The 20,693-nt window shown below is 37.6% G+C and overlaps 3 protein-coding genes across 9 annotated transcripts; 1 reads left to right on the top strand and 2 right to left on the bottom strand.

Moving 5' to 3' along the window:
- Positions 1-1,106: 1,106 nt before the first annotated feature.
- Positions 1,107-3,390, bottom strand: LOC113779077 (5-amino-6-(5-phospho-D-ribitylamino)uracil phosphatase, chloroplastic). Its single transcript, XM_027324511.1, has one exon. It carries the CDS (start codon positions 2,432-2,434, stop codon positions 1,310-1,312), a length of 1,125 nt encoding a protein of 374 aa, XP_027180312.1. The 5' UTR covers positions 2,435-3,390; the 3' UTR covers positions 1,107-1,309.
- A 4,752-nt stretch (positions 3,391-8,142) lies between these two features.
- On the bottom strand, positions 8,143-13,226 carry LOC113779148. 6 transcript variants are annotated; one of them, XM_027324613.1, is made up of 6 exons: positions 13,059-13,225; positions 12,730-12,880; positions 11,537-11,608; positions 11,326-11,452; positions 10,192-10,604; positions 8,143-9,313 (listed from the first exon to the last, which is right to left on the bottom strand). In XM_027324613.1, the coding sequence occupies exons 5-6, from the start codon at positions 10,476-10,478 to the stop codon at positions 8,719-8,721; spliced, it is 882 nt and encodes a 293-aa protein (XP_027180414.1). In that variant the 5' UTR covers positions 10,479-10,604; positions 11,326-11,452; positions 11,537-11,608; positions 12,730-12,880; positions 13,059-13,225; the 3' UTR covers positions 8,143-8,718. The 6 variants fall into 6 exon arrangements, with proteins under 6 accessions (XP_027180414.1, XP_027180418.1, XP_027180419.1 ...); XM_027324617.1 differs by lacking the exon at positions 11,326-11,452 and having other exon boundaries at positions 10,192-10,480; positions 11,537-12,880; positions 13,059-13,226; XM_027324618.1 differs by lacking the exons at positions 11,326-11,452; positions 11,537-11,608 and having other exon boundaries at positions 10,192-10,480.
- A 168-nt stretch (positions 13,227-13,394) lies between these two features.
- LOC113779147 lies at positions 13,395-20,010 on the top strand. Of its 2 annotated transcripts, none has more exons than XM_027324610.1 (8): positions 13,395-13,917; positions 15,719-15,781; positions 16,480-17,193; positions 17,356-17,490; positions 17,756-17,839; positions 18,175-18,234; positions 18,698-18,784; positions 19,440-20,010. In XM_027324610.1, the coding sequence occupies exons 1-8, from the start codon at positions 13,534-13,536 to the stop codon at positions 19,671-19,673; spliced, it is 1,761 nt and encodes a 586-aa protein (XP_027180411.1). In that variant the 5' UTR covers positions 13,395-13,533; the 3' UTR covers positions 19,674-20,010. The 2 variants fall into 2 exon arrangements, with proteins under 2 accessions (XP_027180411.1, XP_027180413.1); XM_027324612.1 differs by having other exon boundaries at positions 16,480-17,178.
- Positions 20,011-20,693: the final 683 nt, after the last annotated feature.

The following is a 20,693-nucleotide window of genomic DNA, read 5'->3' on the forward strand; positions in this document are numbered from 1 at the left end:
AAAACATGTAAAGTTCAAATTACATCTTGCAAATCATTTTTTCCATATTTTATAGTTACACGTTGTTGAAAGTGAATCATACCGCATGCATATAAAGTTACATACGATTTTCTGACAAACTATTCCGGCCCCTTGTCCCCAAGAATTGTATTCCAAGGACTCTTTGTCACATAACGGTTATGCCAGAGGTATCTTCCTCCAGTTTGCTCTTGGACACAGCATCCAACATTTCACTCCCCACAGTTCTATTTCTATAATCTATATATAATCTTTTTTCCGCTTTGAAAGGACACAATTTTGGCCATTTTAAAGACTAAACAGTCCATTTGCGTTCTTTGAGTCCCAAAAATGTAATGTAAATGGAATCTCATTGTGGTTGGAAAAATACCACACTCACTCAATCCCAATTATGGTATTTTGAAATTTCACATTCATCATCGCGTCATAGTACAATCTCATGCGTTACAAATTTAGATCACGAGGTATTCTGTTCCGACCATAGTTCGAAGGTAGAACACAATGACACAGATGAAATGAAAAAAGTCCATAACAGAACTCTACGATATTCATAAGAGTTTAATGGCAGGCTTGAAATCAACATGTCTCGCAACCCAAGTATCCTAATCTTGTATGAATGAAGAAACTTTCTGGTGTCTCACGCCAGTACGAGAAATGGAGGACAGGCATCGTAATGTCAAAGCAACAAGCAATCTACAAAAGCGGCTAACTAGAATGTGCTTCAAAAGGCGCCGCATACCTTCTCGAAACTGCAGGTTTTGCGGATTTTAATGATCCACAAGGTTGTTGGCAAAAACATAGCACTCGAAATTTGTAGACAACTCACAAATGCAACTTGCTAGATGGAAAAAATAGGAACTAAGAACCAAAGTGATGCCAAAGAGATTACGCATTAAGCAGCAGCTAGGCACATTCATCAGACAAGCAGACTATGATGCGTAAAGATAACATAACCCTCCAACAATAAGTCCATTTCCATAGCTAGACGTGTCCTCAAGAAACATCCAATTCCTTCATTATTAACTTTTCTAACTGTATAAGAGTAGCATCAACAATAACAGTAATTATAATAATAAAAGAGACACTGAAGCAAGATATTGAATCTTAAACATCCATATAATGGAGTTCCGAAATATAGTGGAATCAATACATACATGAGATATTCAATGCTAGTCCAATGTGGACCACATTTTCCATTCCTTTGACTTCTATTTTGCTTTCCTTTTTATCTCCTAGTTATACACAATTTATAAATTAGATTAAGCACAACATACTGTACAATGGGAAGATGTCACCAGAAACCATCATCAACATCAACGGTTGGGTGGGGATCATCTTCTTCCTCTAGTTCCATCTCTAACTCTGGCTCAAACTCAGCTGACTCGATGTCTGCAAGGTTTTTCAAATCAACCACAGAGAGCTCATCAAGGCGTTTAACAACCAAGTCAGCAGCTCCAAGCTCATACATTGGATGTTTGCTTGCAACAGCTACACATTTCATCCGAGCATCATGTGCAGCCTCCACAGTTTGATTCGAGTTCCCAAACACAATACACCGCTCGGGTATGTATTGTAAAAGCTGTGCTGCATACACAAACATCTCTGGATCTGGTTTCCCCCGATAGACATCCTCTGCTGCAACAACAACATTAAAGACCTCTTCAATCCCAACAGCACCAATTGCAGTCTCCAAATTTTTTCTAGGTCGGGTGGACACCAAAGCAATTGGGATTTTGTAATGCATCAAGATATTGACAAATTCCTGAGAACCAGGTCGGAAACTGTAGATCCCACCCTGCAAGGCTTGATAAATTTCCTCCTTCCGACCAGCCATTCTTTTCAACTGAACCGGATCTCTTGACCAGCAAAGAACCTCTGATATTGCTTGCTCATTCTTCATTCCTTCGATCCTTCGAAGGACGAAAGCTGGAGGAGGTGATTTTCCTTCTTCCTCGGAAAGAGCCAACCAAGCTTGCTTCTCAAGATCCGGATTATCTTCAATGAGCACACCATCCCACTCGAATATAGCAGCTAGCCATCCACATCCCATCCTTTCTTGTCGAAGCAATGGATTTTGAAGGCCAGGATTATCTGCCTTATTAGGTGGTGGCCATAATCCCGGCATTCTATCAACACCAGTATCAATCTGGTATCTAAAATCCTGATAAGATTGCCCCTCTTCTCTGTATGCGTATGCCTCTTTAGTCAATTCCATCGCCTGACACTTAATTAGCTGCCGATGGGCTTTTAATCTCGGCAGAGATGATGAAGAAACAAGTTTTCTAAAACGAAATTCCATTGGAGGAAACTTGATGATATCGATTGCCCTCCGTTTGCCTGAAACATCCTTGGAACAATAGCCTCCATACAGCGGAAGATTTCCCAAAAGGGATGTGGTAGCAAAGGATTCCACCATTTTTAACGACAGAAGATGAAAACCACAGCCAAATCTGACCTATATATCAAACTTTACACTCTTTCCCCCTAAATTGGAATCCTTTTTCAAGTTCTTGCCCAGTTAAATGCAACAGAACCCTCACAAACCAACCAAACTGACCTTAATTTCAATATATTTAAGTATCCAGAAAAAAGTAAAGCTTTTTTAAATCGAACTAATCCTTCCTTTGAACACAAAAACCAATATCAAGACTAATAATATACGACTCTAGCTTTGGATTCCAGAAACCCAAGTGCTACTTTTTCTCAACAGGCTCCCAATTCACACAACAATATATTCTTACAGACTATATTTAATTACAAAGAACCTTCTTTTGAGAGAACTCACAGATTATTCCCCAAGACCAACCAAAAAGAGAGGCAAAGAAAGAATAACCAAACAGCACAAATATCCCAACTTTATTTAATAGCCATTAAAGTACTTCCATTATCGGATAATCCAAACAAAAAACCGTGCAAAATCCACTGGCCCAAATCAACAATTATTGCATTAAACAACTTAAAAAAACACGACTCGATAATTAACTAAAGCCCAGAAGGCATGAGCTTGTGATAACCAAAAAATGAAGGATTTTTATTAATATAGTTATACGCAGTAAAAACCCAACAAAATTCAGATAAATTAAGGGTAAGAACTTGGACCAAATTCAATAAAAATCTGAACTTTATTGGATTTAAATCTAGAGTCTTGAAGAGAGTACTTAAATATGTTGTACAGTGGTATTTATATACAGGGAGAAAAAGGCAGGAAGGAACCTGAATGAGTGAAAAGGGATGCCTGGATTGAAGAGAAAGATTGGATTTTGATTTATTTGGAAAAGGTGAATTATTTATGTGTGGTTTATAGGCAAAGATGGGGGAAGCGGGTACTTGTTTCAGGAGTCGAATTTGGGCTTGGAAACCGTATGGTGGTGGCCGGCGGAGGCTAATTGTGTCCAGAAGTACACGCGGGCAATGTATGAATCTTTCAGGAAATTTCTTTTTCTTTATTTTGTAGGTAATTGATACGTTTTGTTCCCGAAAGAGAAAGGTCAGCTTTATTCAAGGAAAAGATATAACTAATCAGGGAAATTCCCCTGCTAATTATCTAAATATAGAAAGTAAACCGGAGATGACCAGTATATTTAATCTTTTTCTCAACCAAAAAAAAAAAGAAAAAGAAATTTCTATATCAAGTTTGCTTCGGTGTTGACACAAATTTAAGTATCCATATTAAACGCAATTATGATTTAACTATTCTTTCAGAATTATTGCCATAGAAGTCTACAAGCTATTTTGAAAATTTTCTTCTTATTATTTTTTTTAGGATTTTCTCTTCCTTTACTGTTAAACCATTAATGCTTTTTTGCAAAATATGTATGTATATTGTTAGCATGAGAAGGATGAAATTTAAAAAATAAAAAGGAAAAATGAGAATTTGAACCCAATACCTCTTAATTCTGGAAAAGTCGTTATGTGTCTGTCGTAGTTCTATAATTATACACACAAACTTTCATCAAGATCGCAACACTTAGAATAGAACCAAGCATTATTGATACATGTTACACGCATATTCTCCAATTTCTATGTGGGTGGATAACAATCCAAATTGTATCTTCGGGTAAAAAGAGAAAGACATTCAATTTGTGTCTTATCTAATTTGTTAAGACCAGTGTTATGGTATCATTAACTCGTGTGACGTGCATCTTTAATATCTACAAGAAAAATACCTTATTGTGCATAAAATTGTATCCTGAGATTTGTTCAGACCTCAAAATTCATAATTAAGTTAGGTACGCTAGTAAAGAATTCATTTTGATTGAAGAGATCGTTTCATCTAATAAATCTGGACGAATGACGTATACATATAGAACTGCAATCAATAGATACAACAGACTTAAAGAAAAGAAATTTCATTAAACAAGGCAATGGACATTATCCACCAAAATCAGAAACTTAGCAATCCAAGTGAAATAGAGGTCTTGGAACAAAATGGTGCCTCCAATTAAAGTAGCTTAATTGCGTTGCTACATCCCAATCATCAGCTACAAGAAGGGATTAATCTAATTAAGGTGGAATGTATTATACAGATTGAGTCCTTTTCAAGGAACATTTTTTTTTTATTAATCCAGTGAACTGTGGATAAGAACTTACAGGAGGGGTCAACGCTCTTCTCCAATCAAGTCCGCAATCTATTTTCTTTTTGTTGTTAAGCCTCGGGAAATGTATAACTTATTTAATCCCTACGCTTCGCTTGTTTATTTGGTAATCAGTTGTTTCTTTGCCTCTTGGATACCAAAATTATTCCAAATAATATTTCGCTTGCATCACAGACACATTTCCCAACCTACCTTTTTATATTCCCAATCAACTTTTTATCTCACATACATCATATCACAAAAAAGTGTTACAGTAATTATTCCAAATAATATTTCAAATAATACACTGTCCAAACAAACACACTGGCTGACATATAGGATCAAAGAGCTGAAATTAAAAAAAAAAAAAAAGAGAGAGTCTAATCTTCTTTTATTTCTACTATGACTCCTTTTTCTTTTGGTATGTATTTCTTTCTAAATAGATAATTTCTTAAGCATTTGCTAATCATTTAGGAACCAATCAAATTAATGATCACATAGTTAGTTGTTATTACTTTCATTTTCATGTCTGACCATCGAGATCCTCCAAACAAATGGGTCCCTTAAAGCATACTTGCACGGCAATTTCGCTCAGAAATTGTGTTGAAATCGGAATTCATCACACGATAAATATGCCAAAATAATGGAAATTAGTATCCGCAGGTGGTTAAAAACAAAAAAGGGGTCAGAATAAAGATGCGTACACCTTCAAAATACCGCACGAAATTAACACGAAGAAATCCTGAATTTTATGCTAAAGCAGAGCCAAAGCAGCCAAAAGCAAAATCAAAAAAATGCAGAGGAAAAGCTGTGGTCCATGATTGGTTAGATGAGCCCACAAAGCCACCACAGAATCGTGTAGACCATTCCATTTCACATTTGTCTACCGACACGTTTCATATACATGTTTGTTTCCGGGGGCATAACATTAATTAAAAGATAGAAAAAAAACTACTCGATACTAATTTAACAAGATCTCGTTTGGCATTGGTTCGACTTCGCCAATTAGTCACGTTAAATTTAAATAATATTTTATAATTGATGACTTTTAAATTTGATAAAAAATTTTGTTTCGGCAAATAATTAAGTCAAATTTAGATAAAAGTTTAGACTCGTTAAAATAATCAAACAAAATTGAATACTGAAGTGTTCGACTTTAACTTAACGAAGCTTGTTTGCACGCCTACCAGTAGATGAGATTCATTGATTGAATCTAAAGAAAAGGTTTGATACGAGTGCAAAAGCGTAGCGTAGAAGGCATTGAATAATTGATGAACTGAAATAAGCCGGATATCTTTCCTTGTTCAGTTTCGAGAGCTTACACATTATTGATAGATACACCCTTAGACAGAGCTTAGAACTTGTTTGGACAATAAGTTTTTGTTCCTTCAAAAAAAAAAAAAAGATTTTGTTCAAAAAATATACTGTAATGTATATAAAATAAAAAAAAGTTATTAGAAAATATGTCCAGAGATTTTTTTTTTTTTTTTTTGCAAAAATTCACAATTCAAACAAAGCCATTTTAAAATTGGTTCTGGTAGCGTAAGATTTGCTATGCTTGGATATTAATTTTTTCTAAAATAATATTTCGCTTGCATTATACACATAATTTTTAATCTATTTTTTTATATTTTCAACTACCTTTTTATCTCATATACATCACATCACAAAAAAGTGCCACAGTAATTATTTGGAATAATACCCTATGGCCGCGATAATACTCTATCACACCTTTTTTCATCTTTACAACTTCCATTACGAGTTTGTCAAGCATGATAGAAAGATATTCAATGCATCTGCCGTATTCCATTTTATAGCACAACAAGAAGTCAATCTGTGGATAAAATCCTTCTAAAGCTTCAGCCAAACATAATTTTACAACCTTGACGTCACTGTTAAAGTTACAGATATTTAAATTTTTTTCCCCATTGAGAGGGTGTTTTGAATAAGAGATTTCTAGCGACAAAACGACAGAGAATCCCAGAAAAATGGTTTTTGTACAGTAAAAACCCAAAATACAAAAATTTAACGGTCTGCTTGGTGCCACATAATTTGAAGGAACGTGTCAAAGTTACGGCTGTTCATGCTTGATATACAAGAGAAATATCAAGCTCATCTTATGGATTTAATACAAGAGAAAAAATAATAAAAGGTACTGATCTCATTCCTCATTCTTCAATGACTTGCCATCTTTTTCAGCCATCAATCATCCCTTGGATGAATTTTCCTCATATTGCGGCCAGGTAAGGAAGAATGTAGAATTTCAGCTTGGCCGATGCAAGACGCTATTTTTGGTCCCCGAAAGGCACTAATTTTCTCACCTATTTGATCCTTTTATGAAAAGGCTGCGTAAGCGCTATCCAAATGCTGTAACAGATACCTTTTCTTAGTGAAAATAGCAGAAAAGATTCCTTCAAGAAAAAAAAAAGAAGGCAGAAAAGATGGGGAAAGAAACAACTCGTTCCAGCGTAGCTTGTCCTTGGCATAATCCTGATCTTTTCTTTTTATCTCTCAACTACTAGAATCAATATATTTGAACCCTAAACTTAGTAGCGAAGGAAACTCTAAAAATTCTGTTCTGACCACTGAATCACTGAACCAGCTCCAGTGATACTAATTATCCTATCTCAACTGCTAAGAAGATTTATCAAAGAATCAAAATTTGACTCCCAAATTGTACATAAGGCCTGAGATTTGGGTGGTCAAGACTTACACTGTGAGAGACCATATCATCTACAGTAAAATTTTGGTGGAGGAAAGACCAAGTTTGAATTTATTACGGGGTAGAACTAAAAATTAAACAGATTTTAAGGCATTCAACTCTGATTTTCAAGCTCTTGGGGGGCTTGCCATCGAGCCATGGCAAAGTTGGAAACAAGATCAGAAATAAAAACCAGTAAGATAACACGCTGAAGAGCTACGTGTAACATGAGTTTTGCTGTGCATGTGGATGAGTCTCAGTCGCAAATCTGAGTATCCTAACACGTGTACATCTCTAATCACATATATATGACAAGATTTTAGACACGTTAACGCTTTACAGGTAGAGGCAAATTGAGAGAAAGAGAGGCAAAAATGGAGTCAACTAAGGAGAGAAGAGAGCAGGTGGAGAAGGAGCAAAGGGAACAAAAGGGAGGTGTTGATCCAATAGCCAAGGCTAGGGAGGTACTTCAAGAAGCTGTCATCAGCAAAGATGATGGAAAGGCTCAGGGCGATAATAATGACGAGAAGGAAGCAGCAAAAGACCCTGATGACATTTTGGTTTTTGCTAGAGCTGTTCACCACACTGATTCCTCGCTTGATTGATATATAGCTATCACAAGTATCTATGAAGTGTAAATGAGACGAAGAGGGTTTTAGAGGTGACTGGCCAGTCTAAGTTACTGTACAATTTTCAGTTTGTTTCAATATGTGAGTTGGAAATCACAAGTTTAAATTGTTCTTCTCATTCTTGATTCTTAATTCTTTACGGAAAGGAGAGTAGCAAAAGCATGACAGGATTGATTATGCACAACATAATTTTGGGTCGGAAGGATACTGCAGATGTTAAATATTCACTCCAGATTTGCGAGTTGCAACCATATATCACCTCAGAGATCTAAGCCAAGAAAAGATTGTTCCATATGAAAAATCGAAAAAGAGTCTTATTTTCTCCAAATTTCTCCTAAATTTACCATAAAATTCACTATAATTCTATGTTAACATGAAAAGTTTTTGTTATTTGTGAAAATGGTTGTTCTCAGGTCCACTATTGGAGAATTAGAATTGAGAGAAAGGTGGAAGGGTGTTTCTTTCATCGAATTTGTAACTTGCCTGGTACATCTTCTTAGTTATCGGAGAGATCATTAGAGTATATCACTTAGGTCCTTTGCAAGTAGGATGAAGTAACTAAATCCATTTTTGTCAAGCTTTGTGCTCATGGCATGTATCTTAATATGAGAAAAAGATAAAGAGAATTTATAATGAAATGACAAAAAGGACAATAGTGCATGTTTCCAACCATGAATTTTTAATTCAGATGCTTTCTATCGGTCACATTGAAGACTTGAGCTATGCATACAGCCATACGGGTCCAGACATTGGATGTCTTTTACTACTCTCATCTCCATACCAATTTACATTTTTATTATATACGAAATGGGATTGCTAAGTTAGTGAAGTTACGGCTACCATCCTGGTCACTACGCTCAGCAATTTCCTTTAAACTAGTCCAAGATTTTCTCTTCCGCTTGCTTGATGGTATGGAAGCTTTCTTTGCATCAACAGGAACAGAACTGCTTTCTGATTCAACAATTTTCTTGGATCCTGATCTAGTCCTTTTCCTCTTTCTTGTATCCAACAAAGTCCCAACTTTAGCCGAGGGAGTTGTAGAACTGTCATTCACAGGATCCTTGTTAATTATTTCTTGTGAAGCAATTCCATCCACCTTGGACATGGGATCATTTTTGCTTGCTGTAATGACCTTTGCTTTGGCAAACTTTGGATGACTTGATTTAGTAGGATCTGATTTTGAAGAGACTTTGGGCTTCGATGGACACAACTCTTTCATGCAGCCTTTCGGGGTTCCTCTCTTCAAGTTTCTATGTGAACAAAAGTGGCAGCTGTAAACCACACTATTTTCAATCGAAAGACTACGTTTCTTGCGCCTTCGCTTTGGATTTGGTTTTATCTTCTCAATCCGAACCGTACAATTATAGCCAGGTTGAAGAATAGATTCACACCTGTAGAAAAATTACAATGGTAATCAAAACATTAGACACGCAGATGAATGTTTGTATTATAATCCACCACCATGGTGGTAACAACATTAAGCTTGTACTGCAGTATCTCCTTTGCTTCTATTCAATCAAGAAAAATGGTGTTGCAAGAATCGATCTTTAGTAGCAAAGAGCCAGAAGGAACCATCCAGGCAGTGAAAACATCTAGAAATATGGGTGAGCATCGTTGCATCAGCCATCTGCATAAAGGGTTATATTAGGACTTCATTCTACATCTATGCTTCCTTACTTCACTTTCTTGCTCTAGATGAGGGCAACTAGATAATAACTTGGGCCAATGAGTGTTGTACTCAGACCTATATGTCAGTTTTAGGAATGATATTACTTCCAAAACAATTCGTTGCAGTAGAAATACCAGTTAATCTTCGAGTCATGAAATTCACTAGCTACTCCTAGATAGAAGCACAAACAAAATATGTTTATCCGAAACATCAAGCATGTTTGAGGAGATTGGTTTCACGGAAGTATTTTCCCAAAATACGGTAAGACGGCCTTCTATAAGCTACTAGAGCAAATTCTACAAGAACGTTGTGTGTAAAAACTTGATTGTCCAAGACAATTTACTCCATTACAGAGAAGAGGTCATAATCTGATAGACATACACGTAATTTAACTGTACCGCATCACAAACCAAAGCCTTTAAGCCTCTAAAATTCCTAGGAACTAATCATGGAAGCACTAAATCAAACTCAAAAACGTTACTACTGAAATAGAACACAACAACTCTAATACAACCAAATAGGACTTGTATCGAACATGTAGAATACACCACAAGTAGAAAGCACAAAAACAATAGGAAAAAAGGGAAGAATTTAGGGGACCTCTGGCAGGAGAACAATGAAGGGTCAGGAGGAACACCCAAGGCTTCAGCAGTGGCAGCCAAGCGGTAGCCGAAAAAAGCACCTAGTGAAGATACGGAAGCTTCGGCAGTAGCCCAGATAGCGAGGTTTTTAAGGTGGTCCAATTTCAACATGGACTTGGGATTTACGCTGCTCTGTTTCTTTCCGCTAGATTCTTCTCTCATTGTTCCTGAAGGAGCCTGCTGCAAGTGTGGCTGTGAAGATATTGCCGCTGCTGCTGCTGTGGATGAATTCTTCTTCTTACCCATCGCTACTCAAATTTGGAAACTCAATAAAAGTATCAAAATATGTTTTAAACACTTGATGAGGAATCGCAGCCACAATATCAAGAGCAGTAACAGTAAGATTCAAACTAGTAAATAGTCTGATAATACCTGAAACAAAAAAGAAAAAGAATCAGATAATTACCCAAATCAACTTAGCTAGTTGGTGGGGTTTTGATTGTTTGGACCAACGAAATAGAATAGAAAGCAGTGCCAGAGAGTGGCAGCAGCAGGGAAGAAGAGGGAGGAATGATTGAGGGACGGAATAAAAGGAGAGACTCAAGTAGAGGCCGCATGAGTCTTATGACTTACAGTCTGGGCTGGGTCAAGATGGGTTCGAGACAGTTTAGCCCAGGTCATGGTATTCAGTCCAAATAACTACTACTAGTCTACTACTTGTTTTCTTTGTGAACAGATTTCGACACAAAATAGTGCGGGATAATTTCATAAACCCCCCTGAGGTTTTTTATAATTACAACCACCACCTTTAAAGTTTGAAAAATTACACTCATCCGTGCGTCCGATCAGATATTGGCTTCAGCCTCCCTGAGGTGACTGCAATTGTTTAAAAAACTCAAGGAGGTTCCTGAAATTATACCGTGCAACAATGAACATATTGGCTTCAGCCTCCTCGCTCCCAAACTTTAACTAACACAAGATAAAATTTTTATACTCCAACAAAAACTTTTCATGTTAGCATAGAATTATAGTGAATTTTATGGTGAGAGTATTTAGTAATTGGAAAAATGTAGTTTGGTCCATTCTAATTTGGTCCATACAATAGGAACTACTTCCATATAATATGCCATCCATGTAATTCTCTCTAGCTTACTCCCTATTAACATGAGGTGGTTTAGGTATAACAACTGGAGTTTTATAGACTTCAAGAGCTGCATATCCTGCTGCTAGGACTGAAGTGGCAGCACCAATTACAATAGCATCCTCATCATCATCACTACCTGGATCCATATATGAAAATTTAATATAATTATTAATTGATTGCATGCATATAATCGTTAATTAGGATTTAAAGATGTACTTACCAATGGAATACCTTAGCGAATGTGTAAGAAGGAGTACGATTACTTGAACAGAAATTCACAACAGAAATCCAACTGCCGCCCAAAACCATGACGCCAATAAGATTACTTGTTTGGGTAATAAACATTTAATTCACGTAGCAGTAGACTATTAGTAGTGTACCAGAAAAAGCCAGAGTGATGCAGGGGTCTCAAATGCAGAGTGATGCAGGTTATACCAATAGCAGTTAATGTTCTCCTTCAATGTGGGCGGGCCCAAGAAGTATAAGAGTATATAAAGGACATAGGAAAAGAAAGTTTGCTTGTGTTCATAGTTCAGCTGTTTCAGCACCCGAGACAGAGGAAAAGAAACAATATGATTGTGTAGTCTCCTAAAACTTCTGTTAGCTACTTCATTACTTTTTCCCAGAAAACCCCTTCCAATGAATCACGTTAAAAAGTGGACAGGATTGGTAAAACAATCTTGCTGCTGAAATCTGACATTAAAATAGGAGAGTGCAACTGTCTGTACAAATGTTGCACGAAATCTGCATGAACATGCAAATACTATGTCCCGAAGTGATCTGTGGCTTTTCTTTCTGATTAAACATCTATACAGGTCCACTTCAGTTTACAGGAAAGACAGCAAACGAAATCAATTATGTGCTTATGTTGGAGCTTGGGGCACAGGCTTAGCCCTATTGGCTTGAGCTGGTTCTACTTGTGATGACACATTTCAATAGAACTGAACTCATTCTTCAAATATAGAATTTTAAGTAGGACGAATATAGTCAGACATTATAGGATCTGTTATGATTCACGAAAAACAAGAATATCATGATAGCTTGTTAACTGCAACGCTGGGAGATTCTTTGCTCTCTGGGATGAACACAAGCAAACTGTTTTCCTCCCTAATCAGATTTTGTCAACTATTTACAAATGGTCTCACCAGACTGTAAGAAAAACACTACCCTACCCTACCCTACCCTACCGGGATTCTGATTCCAAGAATCATAAAACCCCCAAAACTCAGCAGCCAAATTAATTCATTAGCATCAATCAAATCAGATTTAACCCTAATCAGGTAAGAACAAACTAAAACAAAAGCAACCCACAAAAATTCATTCAAATCCAACTTCAAGAATCTACACCAGTAATTCTAGACAATTTTTCAAAGGAAAAGGGAGGAAAAAAAAACTAATAAGAGACCATCATACCTCTGGAAATACTTAAGGAGTCTTCACCCTTGTTGGAAATGCTACTGTAGGAACGGGAATGAGATTGTGCTTAGGCCGTCAAACAAGCTTCTGAGGCTGCATAAGCAAACGCATCCACAATGGCGGGCACAGCTCACAAACAAAAAGCAGACTGAAGAGACAGAGAGGGAGATGGTTACCGGCCGCAATGGCTAAGTCTAGTTCCGCTGACTAGAGAAATGGACCACACAAACGCATCCACACATGACTTGAGCCGTTGATATTGGCCGCTTTCAAAGGAAAAAAATGAGAGAGAGAGAGAGAGAGAGAGAGATGCCGGAGTAGCTCACCTGATGAGATGCCGAAGAGAGAGATGCCGGGAATGAAAGTTATTTTCCTGATGAGATGTCGCTGATGAGATCGAAAACCCTTGCTGGAGGCGTGAAAAGAAGAGGAAAGTAACGTCACAAATATAATTTATGAGGCCAGTTTGAGTTCACTAAGGCTGGATTCAAAAAGTCAATTGATATCAATGTCAATTTTAGATATGATGGATTGTTAAAGAATTCCCCAATCCTGCCACTACAACTATGGAGAATTTTTTTTTTTTTTTTTAAGAAAAAGAAAATTATATAGGGCAATTACCGGATAACCATCTTGTTCCAGGGCTTCTATAAAATCCCAACCCAACACTTGGCGCCTTAAAATTTTCGGACCCGGAAGAAACCGCCTAGCTAGCTTACTAGCTCATGACATTTGCCCTCTCTGGTGCGAACACTCTCTCTCTCACACTGGGACACACATTAATCACACACAGTAATCGCAATGGGTAATCGGAGGTTCACTCAGATGCCGCCGAGCGATGACGAGGACGACGGGCCACCGCCACCACCTCCGCCGCCGCGGCGGAGCTCAGCGAACGGTGACGACGAGAAAACGAACCAAAGGAAGCGGAAGAAAATGAAGCTCGTCGACGAAGCAGAAGATGAAGAAAAGCAAGTGAAGGAAGACAGTGTCAGAGATAGGAAGAAGCAAAAGAAAGTGATCAAAGAAGAAGAAGCAACTGCGGCTGAGCCTAGCGGTGATGAGGAGGAGGCTCCTCAGGAGGACGCCAAGCCTATTGGCGATGTAATTAGGGCTTCGGGAAAAGGAAGAGGGAGGAGGAATCACTATGAGGCCTTCGAATATGATGGAATGCGATATGATTTGGTAAATATTAATTCGAAATTCTCGTTAATTGGATTCATTTCTTGGGTAATACATATGCTCATAAGTAAGCATTTCAAACAAATATCATTGCTGAATTGTATGCAACTTTGTTGAATACTTTTAGAAATTAGTTGTAATTGTAAGCTTCGACCCATTAATTAGAAGTTGAGGCTAAAAAAGGGTTCTTTTGTGCAGAACAAGAAATAGAGTTCATACAAGCCATGTTAAATGAAACTAATAAGCACGAAAAATACAAAGTAAGGTTCCTGCTACGGTTATGTCTGTATGTTCGTGGTACATGTGAAGGGTTAGAGAGGGAGAAAGAGCCTATCTTATGTTCCTTTTTTTTGGTTCCCTACAAATGATGTGAGAATTCTCTTACTCTAGATTTCAAATAACTTCAGGAGGAATTATTTGAAATCTGTTGCTATATAGCTGAAACTCATGTAGGGTGGATTTAAAGTCCTTTATGCCCAATTCATCCGCCCAATGAAAATTTTCCGGGTCAAGCTGTTATATGTATCTTTGGAGCTTTGAATCAGGGACTCAGAGTCCTGTGTGTATTGGACGAAGGGGAACCCGCAAATGTAGTATTAGGAGGATCTTTTGATAGGAAAAAGCTGACCATGAGAGGAGACAAGGAAGACTATGTATGGGGCATGAAATTCTAGGCTTTCTGTTTCTACCATTTTAATTGAAAGTAAATCTTTTATAGTGCAAATGATCCTTAGCTGGCATGGTGCAACGAATGTCAATTATGGCAACCTTTTTCTAAGTGGTCATTTGAGCATCACATGAGCATCTTGTTGTATGTACTGCTGTTTGCATGTGTCCATTTGGTGGCTGTGAAATCATGTGGAACTTGTTTGACGCTTCTGTTGTTGCTTTTACTTTACCACACATGATTGATGACCACAATAATATTTACCTTCCTAGAACTCCTTTTTCTTGATAAAGTTGTGAATTCTATACTGATTTGGTGTGGGAGGCAAAACAATTGGATATATTATCCATATGAAAGTTTATACATCTTAAAATGCTGAAAGCATCTGTTAGTCAAGCCTACTTATTTTAGTAGACTTTGGGCATGTACCAGGTTTCTGGCTCCTACTGAGCTAAAAGTTATTTTGAGTTTATCTTAAATGCACATGGCTTTTGCTATGCGCTTAATGTAAGCTGAAGAAGCTGGACTGGAAATACAGCCCCTGAGGTGGTTGCAGAAACACTTTTTGGCTTCTTTGGAACTTTTAAACCAAAAGCATGCTTTCAACCATTAAAAAGCTTATTTGATGAATACTTTCTTCAAAAAAGCTTTAAAAGGCTGAAGAATTTCAGATGAGGCTCTGTTTTTGATGTAAAAAGCTTATTTGATGAATACTTTGTCAATAAGCTGAAGTCTAAAAGATTCATTAGAATTTTACTGCTTTTAGGAAAATATCCGAATATGTATGAAGATTTTTTGCTATGCTCTTCCTGATAATGAAGAAGAAGAGATAGAAGCGAAGTGGACAAAAATGTATATTGCAAGAAATTATTAACATGTATCACATCTGATCTATTTATGTATTGTATCCAAACATATTCCTGTGTTGAGATGCAAGCAATCAATTACAGTAAAATAAAATTTTATAAAAAGCAGTCATATGAAGAATGTTTGAGATCTTGATCAGGAATTCTGTGTTTCATTACATGATGGTCAATATATCTGCCCCTTTTAGAAGCAATTACTAGTAAAATAGTTTCTGTAGATATATTTCCATGTCTAACTTGCTTTAGTTTTGTATCTTTGATTTTGCAATAGGAGGATCCTGTGCTCTTAGTGCCTGAGGAAGCAAATCAGAAGCCTTATGTGGCCATTATCAAGGTATGTGTGAATTGTCATAAACCCTGTTGCACAAGCTGAACATGAAGACTGAAGATTATATACCCATTCTATATTTTTGAGGATATTTCTATTTTATACTGCAAGTGTGCAGTAATGTGAAGAAATTATGAAGAAGAATGAAAGAGACATATATAACAAGTATTTTTCATGGTTTTGCTAGTCCTCTTGCCATTCTTTCTATTTCCCAGTGGGGGTTATATTCCAGTGGACTTTTTTTGTTTAGCTAATGAGCTGTCTCATAGGCTTCTTTGGTGGTGGATCATTTTGTTGTGCTATTGGGCTTTGAAACTATAGAATTGTTGAATAGACTCCTTAATGTACCTTACGACTTCCTGAGTTTTCTGTCCTCCACATTGCTTCAATAATGGTTGTCAAAGGCTGATTGTTGAAATGGTTTTGCTATATTCAATGCTGTTTTCAGTTTTTTCTTTTTCCCTAAAGATTATCTATATTGGTTGTCTAGAGCATTTACCTGGTCCCTTAGTGGCATACACGCTTTATAGGTGAAAGGCCTAATGCGTTGTTGTTAGTTGGTTTTTGTGCAAATGATTGTATTATACTGGAGTACGTTGATACTGGTTTTTCGGCATCAGTAGGTTGGCAAATTTGCAGAGAATGTTTCCAGTTGTGTAGAATTGGTATTTTTCCAGTTGTGGCAAATTTGCTTCTGTTTTCAGGACATATCTCAGACAAGAAATGGGAGCTTGATGGTCACTGGGCAATGGTTTTATCGTCCTGAAGAGGCAGAAAAGAAAAGTGGTGGTAATTGGCAATCCACTGATACGCGAGAGCTGTTTTATAGTTTTCACAGGGATGAGGTCCCAGCAGAATCTGTCATGCACAAGTGTGTGGTGCATTTTATACCTCTGAACAAGCAGATTCCCCCACGGAAGCAACATCCAGGTTTCATAGTGCAAAGGGTATACGACACTGAACAAAGAAGGCTTTTCAAGCTTACAGATAAAGATTATGAAGACAACAAACAGGAAGAGATTGAACTCCTTGTTCAGAAGACAATGTCACGCTTGGGAGATCTTCCTGACATCGAGCCAGAGGAGGCAGCTACTGATCAGGAACATCAGTTGAGAAACAAAAGACTGTTGAGGAAGAAGAGCATGACTCAGTTGGATGTTTCCCGAGAGGATGAAGCATCTACAAGATCTGGGCAGTCTTTTAAAGCTGAGACTCCAGGAAGTTGTGCTAGTAATGCATCAGAATATTACACCATTCTTTCAAGCTTAAAGGCCCTGACTGGTGAAACACAGCGGGACAAGTGGTTGGAAAGGCTGCTTCAATCGATTCAGTTTATATGCACTACCGCTGATGGGGGTCCGGGTGATGGAAAGGGGCTAGCAGCTCCTGCAAATGGAAATGAGGTCAAGAATCTTAATGTAATGGCAAACTTCTCTTTCATCAGCTTTTCTAAGAGTAATTTGACACCTCATATCGTGGTGGTTCTTCACTACTACTATAGTTTATCTACAAGAATCTGCAAATTGGCACTGGATGATCTTTTCTATTATATAATTGTTTAATTTAATTTATATGTTCAGAGTGGTTTGCCTTTTCACTGGCCGGACAGCGCTGTTGCTGCTATAGCTGCTCTTGAAAAGGCTTCTCATGAAGCTTTATCCTCAGACTTTCAGAAGTATAACCAAAAGATGCGGCAATTGGCTTTCAATCTTAAGGTGAACATTATCTGTATCTGTCATGTGTGTGATGATTTATTTTATTCTTTAAGGTCTGCTTTCGTGAGATGGGATGAAAATTGGATTGTGGGTGAACTTAATATCCTGAAGTTTCATGTTTCAGTGTTGTGATGATGATGTCTTTCCTTTTCTAAATAAAAGATAAGGAAACCATACTTTGTGGTCTTTTGATTCCTGGAGCTATCATTCTTCCCATCTTCTGATTCTCTTGGGGGCTTTTTCTTTAATTCTGAACCATTTGCAGAACAATGCAGTTTTAGCAGGACGACTTCTGAAGGGAGAGTTGGAGCCTTCACAAATATTGAGCATGACACCTAATGAGTTAAAGGTATAGCTGTTACTTTTTTCATGATCTATAATTTCCGGATGATTCTCCTTTAATCGTTCATTCTATTGGATGAATAAATTGTTCTCTTCAGTGATTCCTGTGTTGGCAATCTTCGTATTACACTTAGATTCATTCTATATTCTTGTACACGAATATGCATCATTTTTTATTCGTATAATACAATGCATAAATGGTGCATGGTCCAGTTGTATCCATGACATTATGTACAGCTGGTCTAGTTTTCCTAACATGGCTTTTTACTCCTGATTTTGTAATACTAGATAATTGCTATCAGCAATATTTTTACCTTTTTAGCCTTTTCTTTTATGCTTCAGGAGGGTTTGACAGCAGAGGAGATAGCCAGTAGGAAGCCTGAGGAGTCAGAACACAGGCAGGTAATCATCTCGATTTATGGATTTTCTGGAGATTAACTCTTTAGTTTTGGAAGGATAACTAATAAAAACTTGCATTGTGTAGAGATAACTTTTTGAAAACTTGTTTTCAGTCACATAGAGCCAGCAATTTTCTCTTATTTCGTGGAATACCATCTGGAATTTTGTCTATATGCCTGTAAAAATTTCAGCCGTCTACCTTGGAACGATGGAGTTTATTATTATTATTTGGCTGGAGCCATGGAGATTTAAATGGACTATATGGGAATTAGTTCTGGCTATAGTTGTATCCATGAGATTGACCTGACAATACAGTAGTAGGTTTTCATGGCTCCATCGTGTTAGAATTGTTATTATCTTTTTAAAAACGTTTCTGCGATATTTCTGGTGAGGATATTACTTTCTCCTTTTTTAGGCTAAAGGATGTACAAATGTTGTTAACGCTGTGATTTGGCTTATGATACAGATGACAGATGCTCGCTGCAAAAGGTGCAAGGAGAAGAAAGTGGTTCTTATAGATATAATTCAGACTGGCCATGGAGATCGTTATCAGGTTTGCACTCATACGCATTGAACTTGTTTCTCGATTACCTTGCCTTGTATGAATGCAAGCATATTATCTGCCATAGTTCATGTTATTTTTTACTTAATCCAGATGCAAGATATACTTTATCTTTCACTCTCTTTAGCTTGCTCACTCCTGGATGTCCACTTGTTAAGTTGTACCAATGTGCTAATATCTATTTCTTCTTTTTTTTTTTCAATCCCAATTTCTCATAATTTTTCTGGGGTTTTTTTTGTTTTGTTGGTTTTATCTTTTTCCCTTTTTCTTTTTGCCTCTTCTCTCTTTTGGTGAATGGGAAAAATTTTTTTTTTGTTTGGGGGGCTGATCTTAAAGAGTATGGTTGGCTGATGTTTGTGTTACTTGATCTTGATGCTTAGAGTTAGAGGCGTTTATTTTCCACAACATACACTGAGAAATTGAAAAGTGTATAGTTTCATGCAGCAATGAGAGTAAGTTTTTCGATACTGCGCTTCATCCCTAGGTTATGTAGAAAGGAGTCAGTTTTGAGGATGAGCCTGCTGTCAACTTATACATCGTACCCCACTTCCTTTTTTTTTTTTTTTTTGGTTTTCCCTTTTCTGGGCGGTGTGGAGTTTCCATTGACTTAATATTTTCCCCCATCCGGTCTTGGTGAAATTTGCAGCTGGAGTGCAATGCTTGTGGCAACAACTGGTATGCTTCAAGTGATGAAGTATCTACGTTGACGATAGATGAGCCAAGTTCTGCGAGGACTGTTGGAACTGTACCTTTGGCGACTGCCAAGTTCGAAGATGTGGAAAAGAAGTTGGTTAGTCCTCGTAGACATGACAAGTCAGCAGATGATGGGTTTAAGAAGACGAGTGAAGCTTTTGTGCCCGTGCTGGACAGCCAGAAATAGTCATGGAAGCCTGCCTAAAAGTATATATGAATTATTATGATACTACTAGATACTAATGGTGCTACGCGAATTTTTAGGATTTTACTTGTCTATGAGATTGGCCCGCGTTAGAGACTAGTTTGGATGGGTAATCATGCCTAGGTGTATTATATATATAGACATAGCAAATGTAAAACGCGGGAACCTTTGCATAGTGGAGCTTTAGGCTTATATAGGAATAGGAGGAGGATGTTAGTCTAGTGAGTAAATCCATAGGTGAGAGCTTTGGTTATTATTATGGTGTACAAAGTGGGCAGCGTGTTTTTATTCCCGACAAAGCCAACACCGATTCTGCGGCTACTACTTGCGCTTAATGTTTAAAGTTTACTACCTCTTCAAAATTCCAAAATGGGGTAAGAGGACATACAATTTTGATAAATAAATCCCATTTCATCACGTGCGCACCGTGTGTAATAGTCCTAGGTGTGTTTTAGTCGGAATTGTTCCTGTTACCTGGAAACCAAAACCTATAAGGAGCCGCCATTCCTTCAAGGTTGTACGATTCCCGCCGCCGTAGATTTTATCCTTCCAAATTTGTAAGGCATCCTATTCTATCGACTGTATGATGGTGCCATTACTCTGCTAATTACAGAGAATCTCAACCCTTCATGGCCTCTCATTGTATCTTTTGAGAAAGCAAGCAAGCAATGCAAACTAGGAGTTTGAACTCTTCCAATCTCCTGCAGCACAACTTTCCCAGCCTCGACCCCTAAGGAGTAAGACCCCGAGATCGAGGAATTGGTCAGAGCTACAAGAAGACATGCTGGAACTCACAGCCCAATGCCTAACCAAGAATGAAGATAAAATAACGTGGCCTTTTGGTGCAGCTTGCAGCACCTCATGGCGAGCCGCTGCTGCTCCAAAAATAAGAATTACTACTAACTTCAAGGGGCTGCGTCTATGAAAGCATATTCCCTGCCTCAAGTATTCGGCTAAGGGAGCCAATAGTGACGGAGAGTTTTACAGCTTGATGGAGAGAAA

The sequence above is a fragment of the Coffea eugenioides genome, chromosome 8 (assembly GCF_003713205.1).
Source record: "Coffea eugenioides isolate CCC68of chromosome 8, Ceug_1.0, whole genome shotgun sequence".
NCBI classification, from domain to species: domain Eukaryota; kingdom Viridiplantae; phylum Streptophyta; class Magnoliopsida; order Gentianales; family Rubiaceae; genus Coffea; species Coffea eugenioides.